The sequence below is a fragment of the Marmota marmota genome, unplaced genomic scaffold (assembly GCF_001458135.2).
Source record: "Marmota marmota marmota unplaced genomic scaffold, marMar, whole genome shotgun sequence".
In the NCBI taxonomy this organism is placed as follows: Eukaryota; Metazoa; Chordata; class Mammalia; order Rodentia; family Sciuridae; genus Marmota; species Marmota marmota.
Window position 1 is genome coordinate 26,997,783 of NW_026000026.1, and position 16,806 is coordinate 27,014,588.

Consider the following 16,806-nt stretch of genomic DNA (forward strand, 5'->3'; position numbering starts at 1 on the left):
ACACACACACACACACACACACACATACACGCACTATATATGAAGAGATTCATTAAGAAGAATTGGCTCACCCAATTATGGAGATATGGAAGTCCAGTGGACTGCAACCTGGAGACCCAGAAAGCTGGTGGTGTCGTTCAATCCAAGTCCAAAGGCCTGAGAAAAAGGGAAGCCACTGGTGTAAATCTCAGTCTGATGGCAGACTCAGACTGCTCATGCAGGCAGGTAGAAAAAAGGGACAAAGTCTCCCTTCCTTATTTTCTTGTTCTAGTCAGCCCATCAGTATTGGGAAAGGCCATCTGCTTTCCTGAGCCAAATAATTCAAATGCTTACCTCATTTAGAAACACATGCACACACACACAACTAGAAGTAATGTTTGAAAAATATCTGGATGCTCCATGGTCCAGTCAAGTTTACACATAAAATTAACCCTCATACCAAGGCTTCTCAGAGCATGTTTGTTTAACTATAGCTTCTCAAACTATCTGTGGTGAACAAAAGTTGCCTCCTCCCCAACCACTGGGTACTGACGCTTGTGTGAAATACAACCAAAATGAACCACAAATGTGGTACATCCACACAATGAAATATTATTTAAACATAAGAACATAAGAAGTATTGATAGATGCTACAACATAGGTGAACCTACGAAGTAAAAGAAGCCAGACACAAAGGGCATATACTGTATGATTCCATGTATGTGAAATGTCTGGAGTGAATGCCCATGTAATGTTTAGCCTTTTCACATATTCGGGCTGGGGATGTGGCTCAAGCGGTAGCGCACTTGCCTGGCATGCGTGCGGCCCGGGTTTGATCCTCAGCACCACATACAAACAAAGATGTTGTGTCCACCTAAAACTAAAAAATAAATATTAAAATTCTAAAAAAAAAAAAAAAGAACAGAGATTTACTCTGGTTCAGAGGAATCTCTTTTAAACCAGCTCTGTCCTACACTTCCCTCTCATCCTGGTGAGTGCTGCATTTATGGAGGCACCTGGGGACATTCTCCCTCACCTCCACGTGGCTTGGGAAGGTCACTTATTTCTTTTATGCAGCATCACGCATCCATTGTCTGACGAGGGCTTCCTGATGCAGTGGAAATGCAAAATGCCCACTATCCGAAGTCCAAGTGGCCACCTTGGGACTTCCCCCTCCCCTGCGGGTTCAGGTTTCCCAGGTGTCAGAGCCAATAGTCTCCACCTGACCTCCCTCTGCAGGGAGCTCAGGAAGCACTGCCCAGGGCTGACCCAGGGCCAGGAGACCAGGCGGCTTCTGGGCCCACTGCCTGCAGGCGGGTGGGGGAGGCGCAGCCTGTGTTCCCCTGCTGCACACCTGCCAAGAGCTCTGGGCACTCCCTCCCATCTCGGGCCATCCCTGGCCCTTGTGCTTTTAAAATACGCATCGTGCTAGGCACAGGGGCACACGCCTGCAAGCCCAGCGGCTCCGGAGGCTGAGGCAGGAGAATCGTGAGTTCAAAGCCAGCCTCAGCAAGTTAGGGAGGCCCTAAGCAACTCAGTGAGACCCTGTCTCTAAATAAAATATAAAAAAGGGCTGGGGGGCTTGGGATGTGGCTCAAGTGGTAGCATGCTCGCCTGGCATGCGTGAGGCACTGGGTTCAATCCTCAGCACCACATAAAAGAAAATAAAGATATTGTGTCCACCTAAAACTAAAAAATAAATATTTTTTTTTAAAAAAGGGCTGGGGATGGGGCTCAGTGGTTAAGCGCCCTGGGTTCAATTCCCAGTACCTAAATAAATACGTATTTTGTGGATTTTTATAAAGCTGCAAAATTTTTACTGAGATCAAATTCACACAGGGATAAAAGTTACCCTTTTAACGTGTACGATTCAGGGGTTTGTAGGACATTCACAAAATTGCCCAGCCAGTCCCTTAATCTAATCGAAAACACATTTTCATCATCCCAGAAAAGAAATTCTTGTAGTTGTTCTCTATTCCTCCTTTCCCTTGCTAGTCTCTGCCAACCTGTCTCCAGGGTTTGACTCTGCTGGGTATTTTGTGTAAATGAAATCATACAATACTTGGTATTTTTTTTAAAAAAATATTTTTTAGTTGTAGATGGAGTAGTTGTAGTCGTGTTTATTTATTTTTATGTGTACTGAGGATGGAGCCCAGGGCCTCACCTGTGCGAGGCGAGCGCTCTGCCCCTGAGTCCCAGCCCCAGCCCCAACACACGGTCTTTCGTGTCTGGCTTCTTTCATTCAGCATGATGTTCTCGAGGTGCCTCTAAGTCGCAGCACATGCGAACCCCTCATTCTTTTTGGGGGCTACGTAGTATTTTGTGGTAACACCTGTCTCATTGTGTCCATCCACCCGCCTATTGATGGACCCTGGGCAGTCTCTGGCTCAGTGATGGATTGCTTGCTGGGCCTGCGGGAGGACCTGAGTTCGATCCCCAGCCCTGCAAAAGAAAAAAAAAAAAAAATCAATTGACGTTAGATTGTGTCAACCTCTTGGCCATTGTGATGCTGCTGCGGTGAACGCGCCTGGCAGGTTTCTGTTTGAACACCTGTTCTCCATTCTCTGGGGAACACACCTGGCAGAACTGCTAGTTCACGTGGTGATTCTGTGTCTGACTATTGGGGAGCTGCCAGGCTCCCCCAGCTCCTTCCCCACTTCGTGTTTCACTGTCCAGCCACCCTGGTGGGTGTGAAGTCACACCTCCTTGTGATAAACAGGGTGGGTACATCTCCACCTGGCAGCCCCTCCCCTGGCTCCGCACTGATTGGCGTGCTGGGCACGCGCTCCGCCACTGAGCTGCACCCCCAGCCCCAAACCCTTTTAAAAGGTAATCTTACTTCAGACCCCCCATGTGCAGAAGGGGTACGGGAGGGAGCTCTTGAATCCTGAGCACCCCTCTGGGAGTCCCTAAGCCAGGTCCCCTCCGTGGCTTGCAGACCTAGCCCAGCGCCCAGAAGTCAGAGTCTGACAAGTGGAGATGTCCGGGGTCGGTGGCCTCAGCCCTCCAGCCCATCCTGTTGCCCTGGGAACCCTTCAGCCTTTGGCCAAGTTGTGGGTCCACCCTGCCCCTGTCCTGGGGTTGCCAGTGGGCAACCTTCTCCCAGTGGCAACCCCAGGACAGGGGCAGGGTGGCGTCCTCTGTGGCTGCAGCCCTGAGGTGACTTGTGTGTGCCTCGATTCCCAAATCCTGAAGGATGGTCAGCTTCTGCTGATGGTGCGCAGGAGCAGGGCAGTGGCTGGTGTGGCCACGAGGCCAGTGGAGGGTCTGCCCTGCTCAGCCGCGAGTCGCCTGGTGTCACCAGCTCTCGGAGATGGAGCGGCAGCTGTGGGTGTGTGTTCAGCCCGCCTTCCTGCCCGCTCTGCAAGGCACTCTAGGAGCACCCGCTCTGCCCAGGCGGCAGGGAGGAGCCCCCAGGGTCTGTCCCCAGGTGGTGGTGCTCTGCTTTCCAGCCATCTGTGGTTCAAGTCACCAGGCAGACGGTTCTGTTCCCTGGGATTTCAGGGCTGCGGTTTTAGGGTTGCTCTTCTATACCGATGGCTCATGCTTCAGAAAAGAGATCACTGAAGGTCCACGCAGGGACTTTGCTTGGCTGGAATCTGAGGTCACCCTGGTCTGTGCCCTCCTCCAGGAAAATGCCATGGTGCCTGTCGGGGTCGGGGTGCAGCTTCCGAGTTTTACAGATGTGGAAGCTGAGACCCAGGAGTCCCAGCGGTTGAAGAGGGGGCAGCATCTGTCACTGGACAGCACTGGAGCAGGTCGTTAGATCCAGAAGCACCTCAGAGACCATTTAGTCCAGCTCCTGGGTCCAGCCTGCGTGTTTCATCCACTGTGTGACCGACGTGCATGTGTGTTGATTGTTTGTTCCTGTGAAATCCCCGGGGGCTGCTCCCTGAGTCCCAGCCCTAGGCAGTCGACATGGTCAGGAGGAAGTCAGGGAGAGGCCCCTGGGAAGGGCTGCGGACGGCACCTGCGCACGCAGGTCCTGTGCCTAGGCCAGGGCTGGGTGGGGGAGGGTCCCCCCGGCTGGCCATCACAGGGTGTGGGGGTGGCCGTGACCAGCAGGGCCCCCCAGGAGTCACCAGAGGGAGAGGGAGAAAGACTTGGGACCAGTGTGAATGGGAGGGCCTTGAACTTCGAGGATCCAGAGTTGTGCCTTGATTTTTATTTAACCACGACCTCCAATGAGTTCCAAGAGCAGGTCCTTGTCACCCTCATCCTGCCACTGCCCCCATCGGGCCCTCTCCATTTCTCCCTGGGAGTTTTTAGTCACCCCCAACTGGTCTCCCGCCCTCTAATCTCTCCCTGTCCCAGCTCACGCCACAGGACCCCCAACCCAGGAGGTTTCTCAAGTGCAAATCTGATTGTGCCTCACCCCCTCCTTTGAAAGCACCTGCAGGCTCCCGGCCGCCCCAGCTCCCATCTGTGCCCACAGCCCACCTGGCTGGCCACCTGCCCCACTGCTGGCCTTCACCTCTGCCCGCTCCGGGCACCCTTGCTTCCCGAGGCCCTGCTGTTGAATTATTTGCTGCCTCTGGCCAGACTGCCGCTCCCTCCCCTGGCCATCTGCTATTCATCCTCCAAGGTCCAGCGCAGATATTTGGTTGGGACAAGCTTTTCCTGACCTTCCTGAGGCCACCAATGTGCCTAGAATGTGCTTCTGTTTTGAATCTCATATCACATTGCAATTGCTTTCAGATTACTGGCTGTGTGTGAGAGAGTGTGAATGTGTGTGTGTGAGTGTGTGTGTGAGTGTGTATATGTGTGTGAGTGTGTGTGTATGTGTGTGTGAATTGTGTGTATGAGAGTGTTGTGTGAGTGTGTATTGTGTATGAGTGTTTATTGTGTGTATTGTGTGTATTTGTGAGTGTGTATATGTGTATTGTGTATGTGAGTGTGTTTATGTGTGTTTATTAAATATGTGTATTGTGTGTGAGAGTGTGTGTGTATTGTGTGTGTGAGTGTATATTATGTGTGTGTATTTTGTGAGTGTACGTGTGTGTATTATGTTTGTGGTGTGTGTTTTGTGTGTATATGTGAGAGTGTATTATGTGTGTATGTTATGTGTATTGTGTATGTGTGTGTTGTGTGTATTGTGTGTGTGTATATGTGGGAGTATGTGTGTGTGTTGAGTGTGTGTATATGTGAGACTGTGTGTATGTGTGAATGTGTGTGAGTGTGTGTATTGTGTGTGTGTCAGAGTGTCTGTGAGTGTGTGTATTGTGGGTGTGTGTATATGTAAGAGTATGTGTGTTGTGTATGTGTGTGTTGTGTATATGTGAGAGTTTGTGTGTGTGAGTATGTGTGTGCATATGTGAGACTATGTGTATGTGAGAGTGTGTGAATTGTGTGTGTATATGTGAGTGTGTATTGTGTGAGTGTGTTTATTGTATGTGTATTGTGTGTGTGAGTGTATATTATGTGTGTGTATTTTGTGTGTGTTGTGTGTATATGTGTGTGTTTTGTTTGTATATATGAGAGAGTGTATTATGTATGTATGTTGTATGTGTGTGTTGTGTGTATTGTGTGTGTATATGTGAGCGTATGTGTGTGTTGAGTGTGTGTGTATATGTGAGAGTGTGTGATGTGTGTATGTGTGAATGTGTGTGAGTGTGTATTGTGTGTTGTGTGTATGAGTGTGTGTGGGTGTGTATATGTAAGAGTGTGTGTGTTGTGTGTGTATATGTGAGTGTGTGTGTATATGTGTGTGCATATGTGAATTTGTGTATGTGTGTGTGAGTGTGTGTATTGTGTGTGAATGTGTTTGTGTGTGTGAGTGTATGTGTGAGTGTGTGAGTGTGTGTTGTGTGAGTGTGTGAGTGTGTGTATGTGTGTGTGTTGTGTGTGTACGTGTGTTGTGTGTTGTGAGTGTATGTGTGAGTGTGAGTGTGAGTGTGTGTGTGTTGTGTGACGCACACTGACCTAGCCCCACATACGTGTGGTTTCATGTTGCACGTGTGGGGGGCTCAGGTCGGCTCTCACAGTAACCACAGAGGTACATTTCGTCACTGTCCCATGTACAAATGGTCCCGAGGCTCTGAGGAGTGGCCTGAGCTGCCCGAGGCCTGCAGCTGGGATTCGAGCCCAGATCTGCTGGACCCTCGTTGCAGGCCCCAGGAAACCTGGGCATGTGGGGGACCCGTCTCAGGGGTGGGCGCAGCAGGGTTGCCATGGTGCCCACAGGATGGGAAATGGAGGGAGCCAGGAGCACCGAGGGGCTGCTCCCTTAGGGTTCAAAGGATGCGCTTACCAGCCAGGCCACTTCCATTGCAAATGGCAGCCTCTGGCTGCCTGGGGACAGGCCTGTGGGACTCCAGGCTGAGCTGGTGGCATGGTGACAAATGCCATGACAACCTGCCTCCTCTCTGGAGCCTTGGAGGGAGGAGGACCTGAGAAGGCCCAGGGCACATACTGAGGCGTCAGAGCAGAACTTGGAGAGGTGGCTCCCTTTGAGCCTGGGTGGCTTCTGCCTGCCCACAAGGGACGCTGCCTGTCAGGTCCTGTCCCAGTAGGGGAAGTGCCACTTCCACCTCCATCCCGAATGAATGGCTGGCTCTGCCTCCCAGGAGACTGTCCGCGGCATCCAGGTCCCAATGCCGGCCCTGTGGAGGGAGGAAGGAAGAGGGGGCGCAGGAGGAGGAGGCAAGGGACTGCCGGGCAAGGTATCAGCAGGGACAAGTGGGGACAAGGCCTTCATTGTACCAAGGCCACACGCAGCTCCAAGCCAACGTGGCATCTTGCCTACCTCTCAGGACGTGGCCCTGGAACTCTACCTGGACTTTCCTGGCTCTTGAGCGACTCTCGCCTGAGCTGGCAGGGAGGAGAGAGCCCCGTGCTGGGCTGGGAGTCCCGCGGGTGCTGGGCGTCCTCCTGGAGGCTCAGCCTCCTGTCGCCTCCTCCCAAAAGCCAGGGGGAGGGGCGATGACAGAGAATGGCCTGCAGAACCAGCCTGGTGTGAACTGGAGGCCAGAGCCCAGCAGACCCACAGTGAAGCCGGCTGGGGATAGAGCTCAGCTGGTAGAGCCCTTGCCTCGCGTGCCCAAGGCCCTGCGTTCGATCCCCAGCACCACACACACACACACACACACACACGCGCACACGCACAGCCTGCCTCGAGGGACACTGTGGGTAGTAAGGGGGCAGGATGCAAGGAAGCCCTCAGCAGGGCCACCTGGCCACAGAGGGATTCAGTGGATGACACGTGATCTTTGGGCCGTTGCCCATCCAGGAGGAAAGACCACTAGCCACTGCCCGTGCCACCCCCAGCTGCTCCTGGTGCCCGGGAGACAGTGAGCTGTCCACACCAGCACCGGGGGCACTGCTGGCCTGCCCCACACCTGCCCGGAGCTCCTGCTGGGGGGCTGCCCTGTGGCTCCTGGAGGCCCTGCCTGGGGGGCGGGGCACGGCTGGGTGAGCAGCTCAGGTGACAGGTGTGGTGTCTGCGGCTCCTGCAGCCCAGCACCCGACACCTTCAAGCAGACAATGCTGGCTGTGTCCAGGCCTCCAGGGGAACAGGCCATCTTTGTCCACCAAGGAGGCAGCCCCTCCACTGGCTGGGAGGCCCTGCTGTGGGAAGGGATAGTCTCTGGCCCAGGGACCCTGAGGTTTGAGACCCAGTCCTTAGTGCCTGATGTTGGGCTGCTACCCAGGGGTGACCTGGACACTCCCTTCCCTCCTGGGGGCTGGTTCCTCATTGGTGACAGGGGACTAATCACAGCACTTCCCCATAGGGTTGTTGGGAGGAGTCGATGGCGTAATGTACGTAATGTGTGGCACGGGGTCTGGCGTGGAGTGGGCTCGACGCTGCTCTCCCTGCACGAGGAGGTCCACAGCACGAGGACCCCAGCCAAGTCTCCTCAGTCCCCGCTTGGAAAGTAGAGGGCTGCCTCTGGAGCTGGCTTGGAATTAGCATTTGGCTGCAGAGAGCCCGGTCCCTCTGCGTGGCAGTCTAGGGGTCCAGCTGATGCCCACACGGCCCTCCTCCCCACCTGGCCACGGCCTCGCTGGCATGGAGCTTCCCCTTCCCTAAAGCCCCACCGGCTGCCCTGGGAGCCTGTGCCCCTGCCCAGGAAAGAAGCCTCGGACACCTGAGCAGGAGCCAGTGGGCCCGAGTCCCTCCAGCCAAGGACGCTTCCTGCAGGGCCCACCCACCAGGACAGCCGGGAGCAAGCAGAGAGGGGTTCTGCTCCGTCCCCACCCCCTCCTCATCTGCGCTCAGCCTGTGCCCTAAGCTCCCGGGCTCTGCCAGGCTCAGCATGCGCGGTTGCATGGGGGGCTGCGGGGGTGCCTGCATGCGGCGTGGGGCTGGGGGCCACGGCGTGTCCCGTGTCGCAGGCAGGCGCTGGGCATGTTCNCGTCCTGGTCCTGGCCCACGGGGTGCCTCCAGACTGCAGCCTCTGCCGAGGAGGGGGACGAAGAGCGGGGGAGGCGGGGTCTGAGGGTCAGGGACCCAGCACTGTGTGGCGGACGGGGCCCCACTCCTGCTGCCCCGGTCACCTTGGGCACGACCTGTGCCCTCCCTGGGCACATTCACTCGTCTGGAGACACCGGGTTGGACTGATGATTTACAGCCACCCCTGGGGCTGTGACGATCCGTAGCAGGAACCTGTGCACCAGCCCCTTGAACTCACTGGGAGAGGCACTTGTGGCCAGAGCTTCGCCCAGTCCTCGGGTGTCCTGCCAAAGGGTGGTGACAGGAGAAGCCATGCCGGGCAGCGGCCCCAGTGAGAGGATGACATGGCCTGGCCCCGCCCTCCCCGCGGCCCCCCCAACCCGCCCTCTCTCCTCAGCCCCGGGGACACCGCCTATCCCGCCCCTCACCCGGACCCGCAGCCTAATGGCCATGTCCCTGCCAGGGAGTAGACGGGCCTCTGCTGGATCCCGCAGGTGAGTCTTCCCCTGGCCCAGAACCTCGGCCTCCGGGGGCGGGAGGAGGGCAGGCCTCTGTCCCCACCTGCATTGACCTGCAGTGTTCTTTGAGCAAATCACATCTGGGTTTTCCTGTCTTTAAAGTGGGCTTGCTAATTCTCAGCCCTCCAGGAAGGGCTCAAGGGCTCCAGTGACCTGGGGATGAAGGTTACCTGGAGGCTCAAGCCTTGCAGCGTTGCTTCTGGAGGGGGCCACAATCCCCCCCCCTCCGCTGGCCTCCGTTGGTCTTCACCCCAGTCCCTTCTCCAGTCCCTCTTAGATCTCCTACCCTGGGCTTGGGGGACCCTGGGAGTTGAGGACTCACAGAGGGGCCCCACCCTTGGTCCACAGCCCCGCGCACCCGCTCCTTGTCGGGGACCTCGAGGACCAGCCTCCTGGCTTCCATCTTGATTTGCGCTGTCTGTTTTGTCACCCCTGTCTATGCTCCCCCTTGTCCCCCCGCTTCTCTCCCTGATGACCCCAAAGTGGGAGTACTTTGGGCCGCAGCGGCCTGGCTGTGTTCGCCCAGTGTCCGCAGCTGCCCGCCAGCCAGAATGAGCACCTGCCTCTTCTCCCCGCCCCCAGGCGCACCTCGCCCCCGGTGAGCGTGCGGGACGCCTACGGCACCTCCTCCCTCAGCAGCAGCAGCAACTCGGGCTCCTGCAAGGGCAGCGACAGCAGCCCCACGCCCAGGTAATCGGCCCTCCTGGAGCCCCCAGCAGGGCTTCTGACCATCCCTGACTCCAGGATGGGACAGCCGCGCGACCTTGAGCAGGTCACTGCCCCCCTCTGAACCTCAGTCCTGTCTTTAAAACAGACATGATAATACTCACCTGCACAAAAGCAAATCCAGTGTCCTAAGTAACCTCGGGGTGATGCTTTCAGAACACGGAACCGAGGTAGGCGGCTCCCGAAAGCATAAGTGCTCCTCCTCCTTCCTGTCCCACCATCCTTGGTGAACAGCATTTGTCCTCATCACCACAGGATGGCTCTTGTACCACCAGCCATCAGGTCAGCCACCCAGGAAGAAAAAAGATGGAAAAGACCCAAGACCCCCTCTGCTGTCTTCCCCCCCACCCTAAGAAGACACTTTCCCTGGGAAACACTTTTATCATTGGATAAAAGTGGGCCATGTGACTATCTCTAGCTGCAGGCCAGTTAGTGCAGAGAGTTTGACTTTCCCCCAGCACAGTGCCACCCCAGACAAAATCCAGATTCTGTTGGGAAGAAGGCAAGACCCCTATGGGGACGCCACCAGCATGCTGCCAGCTTGATCTTCTCAGGGAACACTTTGAGAGTGGCAGAGGTGGCCAAGTTTTGGAAAGTGAGATGTGTTATAAAGGTGCTGAGTTGTGGTGTTGGACACGGTGCGTGAGACTGGAAGAGCAGGGTCAGGTGGACAGGCAGGGAGAGGGGGGTCAGGTGGACAGGCAGGGAGAGGGGGACTGCAGGTCCTCAACACCAGGAAGCAAGATCAGGAAGGGCCCCTCATTCTGCTGAACTAACCGTGGGTGGTAGGGGAGTGTGGGGACCTGCAGGGAGTTGGGATTTGGCCTCTTCCTGTCTCCAAGTCCCCATTTCCTTGTCTGTGAAGTGGAGCTAACAGGCAGAACTTCAGTGAGCTGAGGGCCATACGCCTACCACTCATCCCACATGCCAATTATGCTGTTATTAGGACTTTGATCTGAGTCAAAGGTTCTGGACAAGAAAAGCCCAGGAGATGTCCTGCCTGCAGCTCCCAAGGCCAGAGTCTTTCCGGGGAAGACTCATGTGGCCCTTCCAGCAGAGAGGCTGTCATTTGTGTGCAGTGAGGCCCAGAAATGTGGAAGCAGTAGATCTCAGGATTTTCCACCAAGACACATGTGACAGATGACCTGTGCAGGATCCCCCAGTTTCCTGCCTGCAACAGACCTCAGAGCCCTGAGGACATCAGGGGATGTGTTAGCTTACGTCTGCAAAAGTCTATAATTGGCAACTTCAATATTTTCTCGTTAGTAACAGATTTTTCTAACACATCTCATAACCGTAGCCCTCAGGGTCATCTCAGCCCCAGCCTGAGCTGTGGTTCTGCAGAAGTGTCCTCCTGCTCATCACGAGGATTGCTGCCCTTGGGTCAGCCAGGGCTCCTGTTAGAGCCAAGCTTTCAAAGGCCTGAATGGCTGAGAGACACGCATCATAGCATGTTTTCCTTTCCTTTCCTTTTATCTTATTTTTTGCTGGGGAGGGGTACTAGGGATTGAAGCCAAGGGCGCTCAACCACTGAGCCATATCCCCAGCCCTTTTTTAATTTTTAATTTTGAAACAGGGTCTCTGGTCTCACTAAGTTGCTTAGGGCCTTGCTAAATTGCTGAGGCTGGCCTCAAACTTGCAATCCTCCTCCCTCAGCCTCTCAAGCCACTAGGATTACAGGCATGTGCCACCGCACCCAGCTCTGTTTATATATTCATATATGTATTTTACAAAGATAGAGAGTTAAATGTAAAAAGACTCATGAAAGAAAATGGAAAAATATTAACACAGTCTTTTCCCTCTAACCTTCTACTTTTACTAGTTTTATCTTGATTCCACCAGTACCACCACCACCCACCACACCCCAGGCATGGAGGAAAAATCTGCGCCCTCTGGCCAAGTCCCTTACATGGGGAGGACAGGTAGAGGGCCACATGGGCCTTAGGACAATCCATGTGGCTTGCTTCTCATTTGGAAAGAGATTTTTTTTTTTTTTAGATCAAAGGGAGAAAACACAAGCCCCCAGCCCATGTCACCCCCTGCCCCTTGCCAAGCTATAAAGAGGCCCACATGGGACTTGGCTTGAGTCGAACTCAGGGACCAGGAGGTGACTACATAGATGGCATTTCTCCTCCTTCCCACACTAGTGCCACATTCTCTTCCGTGGTTTACAATCTACAAACATTGGAGAGATTCCACAGGACTTTAAAAATGGCCTCCAACTTTAGGACCCACCGGGGCCTGTAAAGCATCTGCCCTTCTCTGTGTCTGGAAGTCCCCATCCTGGATGGAGCAGGGTGGGACGGCAGCAGGGCCTGAGTCTCTGGTGACATGGGGACATGCCTGGGATTTTAAGGCAAGATGCAAGGAGGTTTCTTTAAGAACAGAAGATCCAGCAGCCAGGAAGCCGTGGGTGGAGCCGTCTGAGCCTCAATCTGTTGTGGAGTGGGGGGCCGTGGGTGGGGCGGCCCTTCCTTGGGGAAAGCCTTGGTCAGCCCTGGTCCCTGGCACGGCTGCCCTCTGGTTGGCGATTCCTCCTCCTCTGCGAGGTGGGGCTGTGTGTCTGTGCAGCCTGCTGCCATTCAGGGCCCTGCAGTGACAGCCCATCCTCAGAGCCACAGGTGTCCATGCATGTGTCCCCAGAGGGTGGCAGTGTGGCCACCCATGGACGTGGCCTGGCATAGGTGGTCGCTGGTGAGGGCACCAGCAAGGTGATGGGGGTGTGGGGGCGTGCAGAGGGCTCGAACTGGGAGTCCTGTACCCAGATCCACACTCCCAATAAGTGTGGCTTCTGTGACATCCACAGGTACATGAGGGTGGGTGAGGGCAGAGTGCCCTCCAGCGTCTCCCTCCCTATGCCCAGGCTGTGTGGTCTCCAGGCTCCAGGGAGGAGCGCTGCCGACACCGCCCTTGACCTCCATGACACCTGGAGCCCGCTCTTCTTCCCAACCTCTGCCCTCAGGGTCCTTGTCTGAGTCGGGGGCTGGGAGCCTGGGCTCTGGCTCACCCTGGGGCTGGCTGTGGGGCTGGGGGCAAGAGCCAGCCTCTCTGAAGCCAGTGCCCCTCTCAAAGGTGAAGGCCCTGCTACCCAGGGCTGCCATGAGGACCGTGCAGATGGCAGCGGAGGGCGCTCGGCGAGATGCCAGGTGCCGGGTGCCCCTCCTGGAGACCCCCATCCTGGGTTCACTCAACAGAGTCTCCCTCAAATCCAGAAGGCTCCCCTGCTCCTGGGGCCTGCGCAGGAGGCGTGGTTTGGAGGCCCTGGGGGTCACGGACTGAGGATGGTTAGGCGGGTGTCCCCTGCCTGTCCCCCACAGCACCAGTGCCCCCTCCTCCCCACCCCATGACGGTGTCCCTTGCAGGCGCTCCATGAAGTACACACTGTGCAGCGACAACCACGGCATCAAGCCCCCCACCCCCGAGCAGTACCTGACGCCACTGCAGCAGAAGGAGGTCTGCATCCGCCACCTGAAGGCCCGGCTGAAGGACACCCAGGACCGGCTCCAGGACCGGTGAGCGGGCGGCTGGGCAGCGGAGTGCAGCCCCCGGGGGCCTCTGAGAAGGAGGAGCGGCCAGGGCTTCCCAGCACCCACCGCACCCTCCTCCCCCTCAAGCCTCGCCTGGGCCCCTTAGCAGGAGCCGCCCCCCAGCTCCTCTGGAGGGCCCCAGGAAGCTGCTCTAGTCCAGGTGGGGGCTGCCCCAGTGAGGAGCTGCCTGTCGGCCCTGCTCCTGTGGTAGTCTGTCCCCGACCGTGGGCCCTGTTGGCCACTTCTCCTCCCTGTCTGCTGGGGAGCTGGAAGGCAGGGTTTCTCCTCGCTTAACCCTCCTCTGGTGGCTCAGGGTGAGTCTGAGGCTGGCTTTGAACTTGCGATCCTCCTGCCTCAGCCTCCCAAGTCTCTGGGATTTCAGGAGTGTGCCACCGCACCTGGCTTCTTTTCTTATATAGCACCTTATCCTATGTAACTGTCACCATGCAACTCACCTATCCAAAGTACACCGCTGGGTGCCTTCTAGTGTGGCCACAGGATTGTGCAACCCTCACTATCATCTAACTCCATCAACATTTTTATCACCCCAGAGGGAAATCCTATTCCCATTAGCAACCACCACTTTTCTCCAGCTACCCGTCCCTGGCAACCACTGGTCTCTCTGTGAAGTCTGTCTATTTGCATGCATGGACACACCTTTCTTTCTTTTAACATGTTTAGTTGTCCACGGACACCGGACCTTTATTTATCTATTTGTATGGTGCTGAGGATTGAGGCCAGTGCCTCGCACACGCTGAGCCCCAGCCCCAGTCTGACACATTTTTCTTGCTCTGCCAAGCAGCCAATCCGGTCGGGTGCGTTGTGGTTTCCAAGCACAGGTTTGGGGTGTGCTGGGGGCCTTGCTGTCCTCGAGCTGGGCTTTCTATTTTTGTTTCTCATCCTCTTCCTAATGATCTCCAGGCTCTGCCTGACCTTTTCTCACTAATATTCCCAGGGAGCAGATGGCCCATCTCCCAGCTGCTTTTCTAGGCCAGCTCTGTGGCTCGAGAGCAGACCACCCGCCCTGCGTGGCCTGGGCATGCGCACGCCGCAGCCCTGTCACTCGGCCCTGTGGCCTCTGTGGCAAGTCCTTCCTTGCTGGGCTGCCACACTCCTGGCCCTCTGTGGGGCCCACCTCAACTCCTCAAAGATGCCCCGTACTTGGTCCCTCTGTGCTCTGTACACTGCATCCCCACCACTCCAGGTGTCTTCCCCATGTGGCTTCCTTGGCGACCTCCTCCTTCATGACCCAGTTCAAACATAATGCCCTGTCGTCCACGGAGGGCTGGGGAGCCACTGCCCCCTGGAGTCCAAGAGGCTCTAAGGGACCAGCCAAACTGAGCATGCCCAGTTCCTTCTTCCCAGCCCATCTTCTTCCCGGGGGGAGGGTGAGTGAGCAGTCGGGGGAGAGGCCAGGAGTGAGCCACGCCCGAGGCAGGAGCAATGAAGGCCACGTATCCCTCGTATCCCTCGTGCTGTGAAGTGACATCTGTCACTTCCACTTGATTGTTTATTTTTGGTACCGAGGATTAAACCCAGGCTAAGCCACATCCCCAGCCTTCATTTTTTTTTTTTTAAATTTTGAAACAGGGTCTCGCTAAGTTGCTGAGATTGTTCAAGGCTGGCCTTGAACTTTGGATCCTCCTGCCTCTGTCTGCCTTGTTGCTGGGATCATAGGCCTGTGCCACCACACCTGGCTTGTCATTGCTGCTCTAAGTGATTCAGGTTCGCTGCTGCCAGGTCGTGTCTTGTTGGATGGTCCCACTGCCTTCCAAAGGAGGCCACAGCTGCTGGCCACGTGGCCACTGCAGTCCGCGAGGCCTGGTCCCTTCGGCATGCTGTGGAATGAGATCCTGGGCCTAGTCCTGAAGTGGAATTTCCATTCTGATTTTGAAAAGCACGTGGTTCCTGATCTGGGACTCTCACTCTACTGAGCTCAGGAACCCCACAGTGACTGCCGCAGCATCCGTGGATTTCAGGGCTCTCGCTGAGTGGGTGCTTGTGGCCTGGAAGGCAAGGCTGCCCAGGGCAGGGGCCAGTCCGTGGAAGGCTGTCCTTCCTTCTCATTGCCTCGAGCCAGCCTCTGCTCAGGCTGACCCCGGTCTCACCTCCAGCCACAAGGCCTTTCTCTAATGTCCCTGTCTGCACCCTCCAGGTTCATCTCTAACTCAGGCCTTTGAAAGGCCTGTGCTCTTCTGCACCAGCACCCTCCAGTGGTCCTGCTGGCCTGCGCCTGCCCCTGCTCTCAGGAGCAGCCCTGTCTTTCCCCAGCCGTCTTTTCAGCGTCTCCTCCTTAGAGTAGACACAGAGAAGAAACTTCTAGCATGGCTGAAAGTGAGAGTCACTCCTGCCACTTCTCACCCTCCGCTTGGGGGATGGCAGAAATGTAGCTCCCCCTGCCGACATCAAAGGTGGTCACTTCTCTCAGGCCACTGTCCTCTCCCTGGGGGTCTCTGGCCAAACGTCCCTTTATTTAAAATGTTCACCACCTGCTTTAATAGGAGGCTGCATCTCTTTCTATAGAGCAGAGCTCTTCTATCTAGTTTCTGTTGTTTTACATTAAAGTTTTATTAGGTTTTTTAGCCGAGCATGGTGGCACCCGCCTATAATCCAAGCAGCTCAGGAGGCTGAGGCAGGAGGATCCCAAGTTCAAAGCCACCCTCAGCAAAAGTGAGCACTAAGCCACTCAGTGAGACCCTGGTTCTAAATAAAATACAAAATAGGGCTGGGGATGGGGCTCAGTGGTCGAGTGCCCCTGAGTTCAATCCCTGGTATCTCCCCCCCAAAAAATCTTCTGCAGCTCAACGTCTGGGGGGTGGGATGTGGACATTTCTTCTCTCTCCCAGGAGGAGGCCCCTCCTGCCTTCAGCCCTGGTCTTCTGCTCCACCTGTCCTGCTCCTGGTGGGGTAGAAGGGAACCAGGCAGGGGGCCCTTCCTTTTATTCCTAGCCTCTGCAGCACAGAGCCCTCTGTCCTTGATGACCCTGCCCCGTCCTTGCCTCTCCCTGGTGGTGGTGACAGGCCAGGCAGGCAGGCATCGAGCAAGTGCCTCTCATCTGCTCACAGGGACACAGAGATCGATGACCTGAAGACGCAGCTGTCGCGCATGCAGGAGGACTGGATCGAGGAGGAGTGCCATCGCGTGGAGGCCCAGCTGGCCCTGAAGGAGGCCCGCAAGGAGATCAAACAGCTCAAGCAGGTCATCGACACGGTCAAGAACAACCTGATTGACAAGGACAAGGGGCTGCAGAAGTACTTTGTGGACATCAACATCCAGAACAAGAAGCTGGAGACGCTGCTGCACAGCATGGAGGTGGCCCAGAACGGCATGGCCAAGGAGGATGGCACCGGGGAGTCTGCCGGCGGGTCCCCCGCCCGCTCCCTCACCCGCAGCTCCACCTACACCAAGCTCAGCGACCCTGCTGTCTGCGGCGACCGCCAGCCTGGTGACCCCCCCAGCGCCTCCGCCGAGGATGGACCTGACAGTGGCTTTGTGGCCGCTGATGACACGCTGAGCCGGACGGATGCCCTGGAGGCCAGCAGCCTGCTCTCATCGGGGGTGGACTGCGGCCCCGAGGAGGCCTCGCTGCACAGCTTCAACCTGGGGCCCCGCTTCCCCGCCAGCAACACCTACGAGAAGCTTCTGTGCGGCATGGAGGCCGGC

General features: G+C 56.2%; 1 protein-coding gene across 6 annotated transcripts in view; it reads left to right on the top strand.

Moving 5' to 3' along the window:
* Positions 1–3,308: 3,308 nt before the first annotated feature.
* Snph (syntaphilin) overlaps positions 3,309–16,806 on the top strand; it is a 16,645-nt gene continuing 3,147 nt past the window's right edge. The window contains exons 1-5 of one of the 6 annotated variants that reach the window (XM_048811163.1): positions 3,309–3,737; positions 8,769–8,865; positions 9,373–9,579; positions 12,978–13,127; positions 16,209–16,803. In XM_048811163.1, the coding sequence (XP_048667120.1) occupies positions 3,620–3,737; positions 8,769–8,865; positions 9,373–9,579; positions 12,978–13,127; positions 16,209–16,803 (1,167 nt within the window). In that variant the 5' untranslated portion in view covers positions 3,309–3,619. Of the gene's footprint in view, positions 3,738–7,702; positions 7,738–8,370; positions 8,866–9,372; positions 9,580–12,977; positions 13,128–16,208; positions 16,804–16,806 lie in introns of those variants that run through there. The other 5 variants (XM_048811164.1, XM_048811168.1, XM_048811167.1 and 2 more) reach the window with 5 other exon arrangements.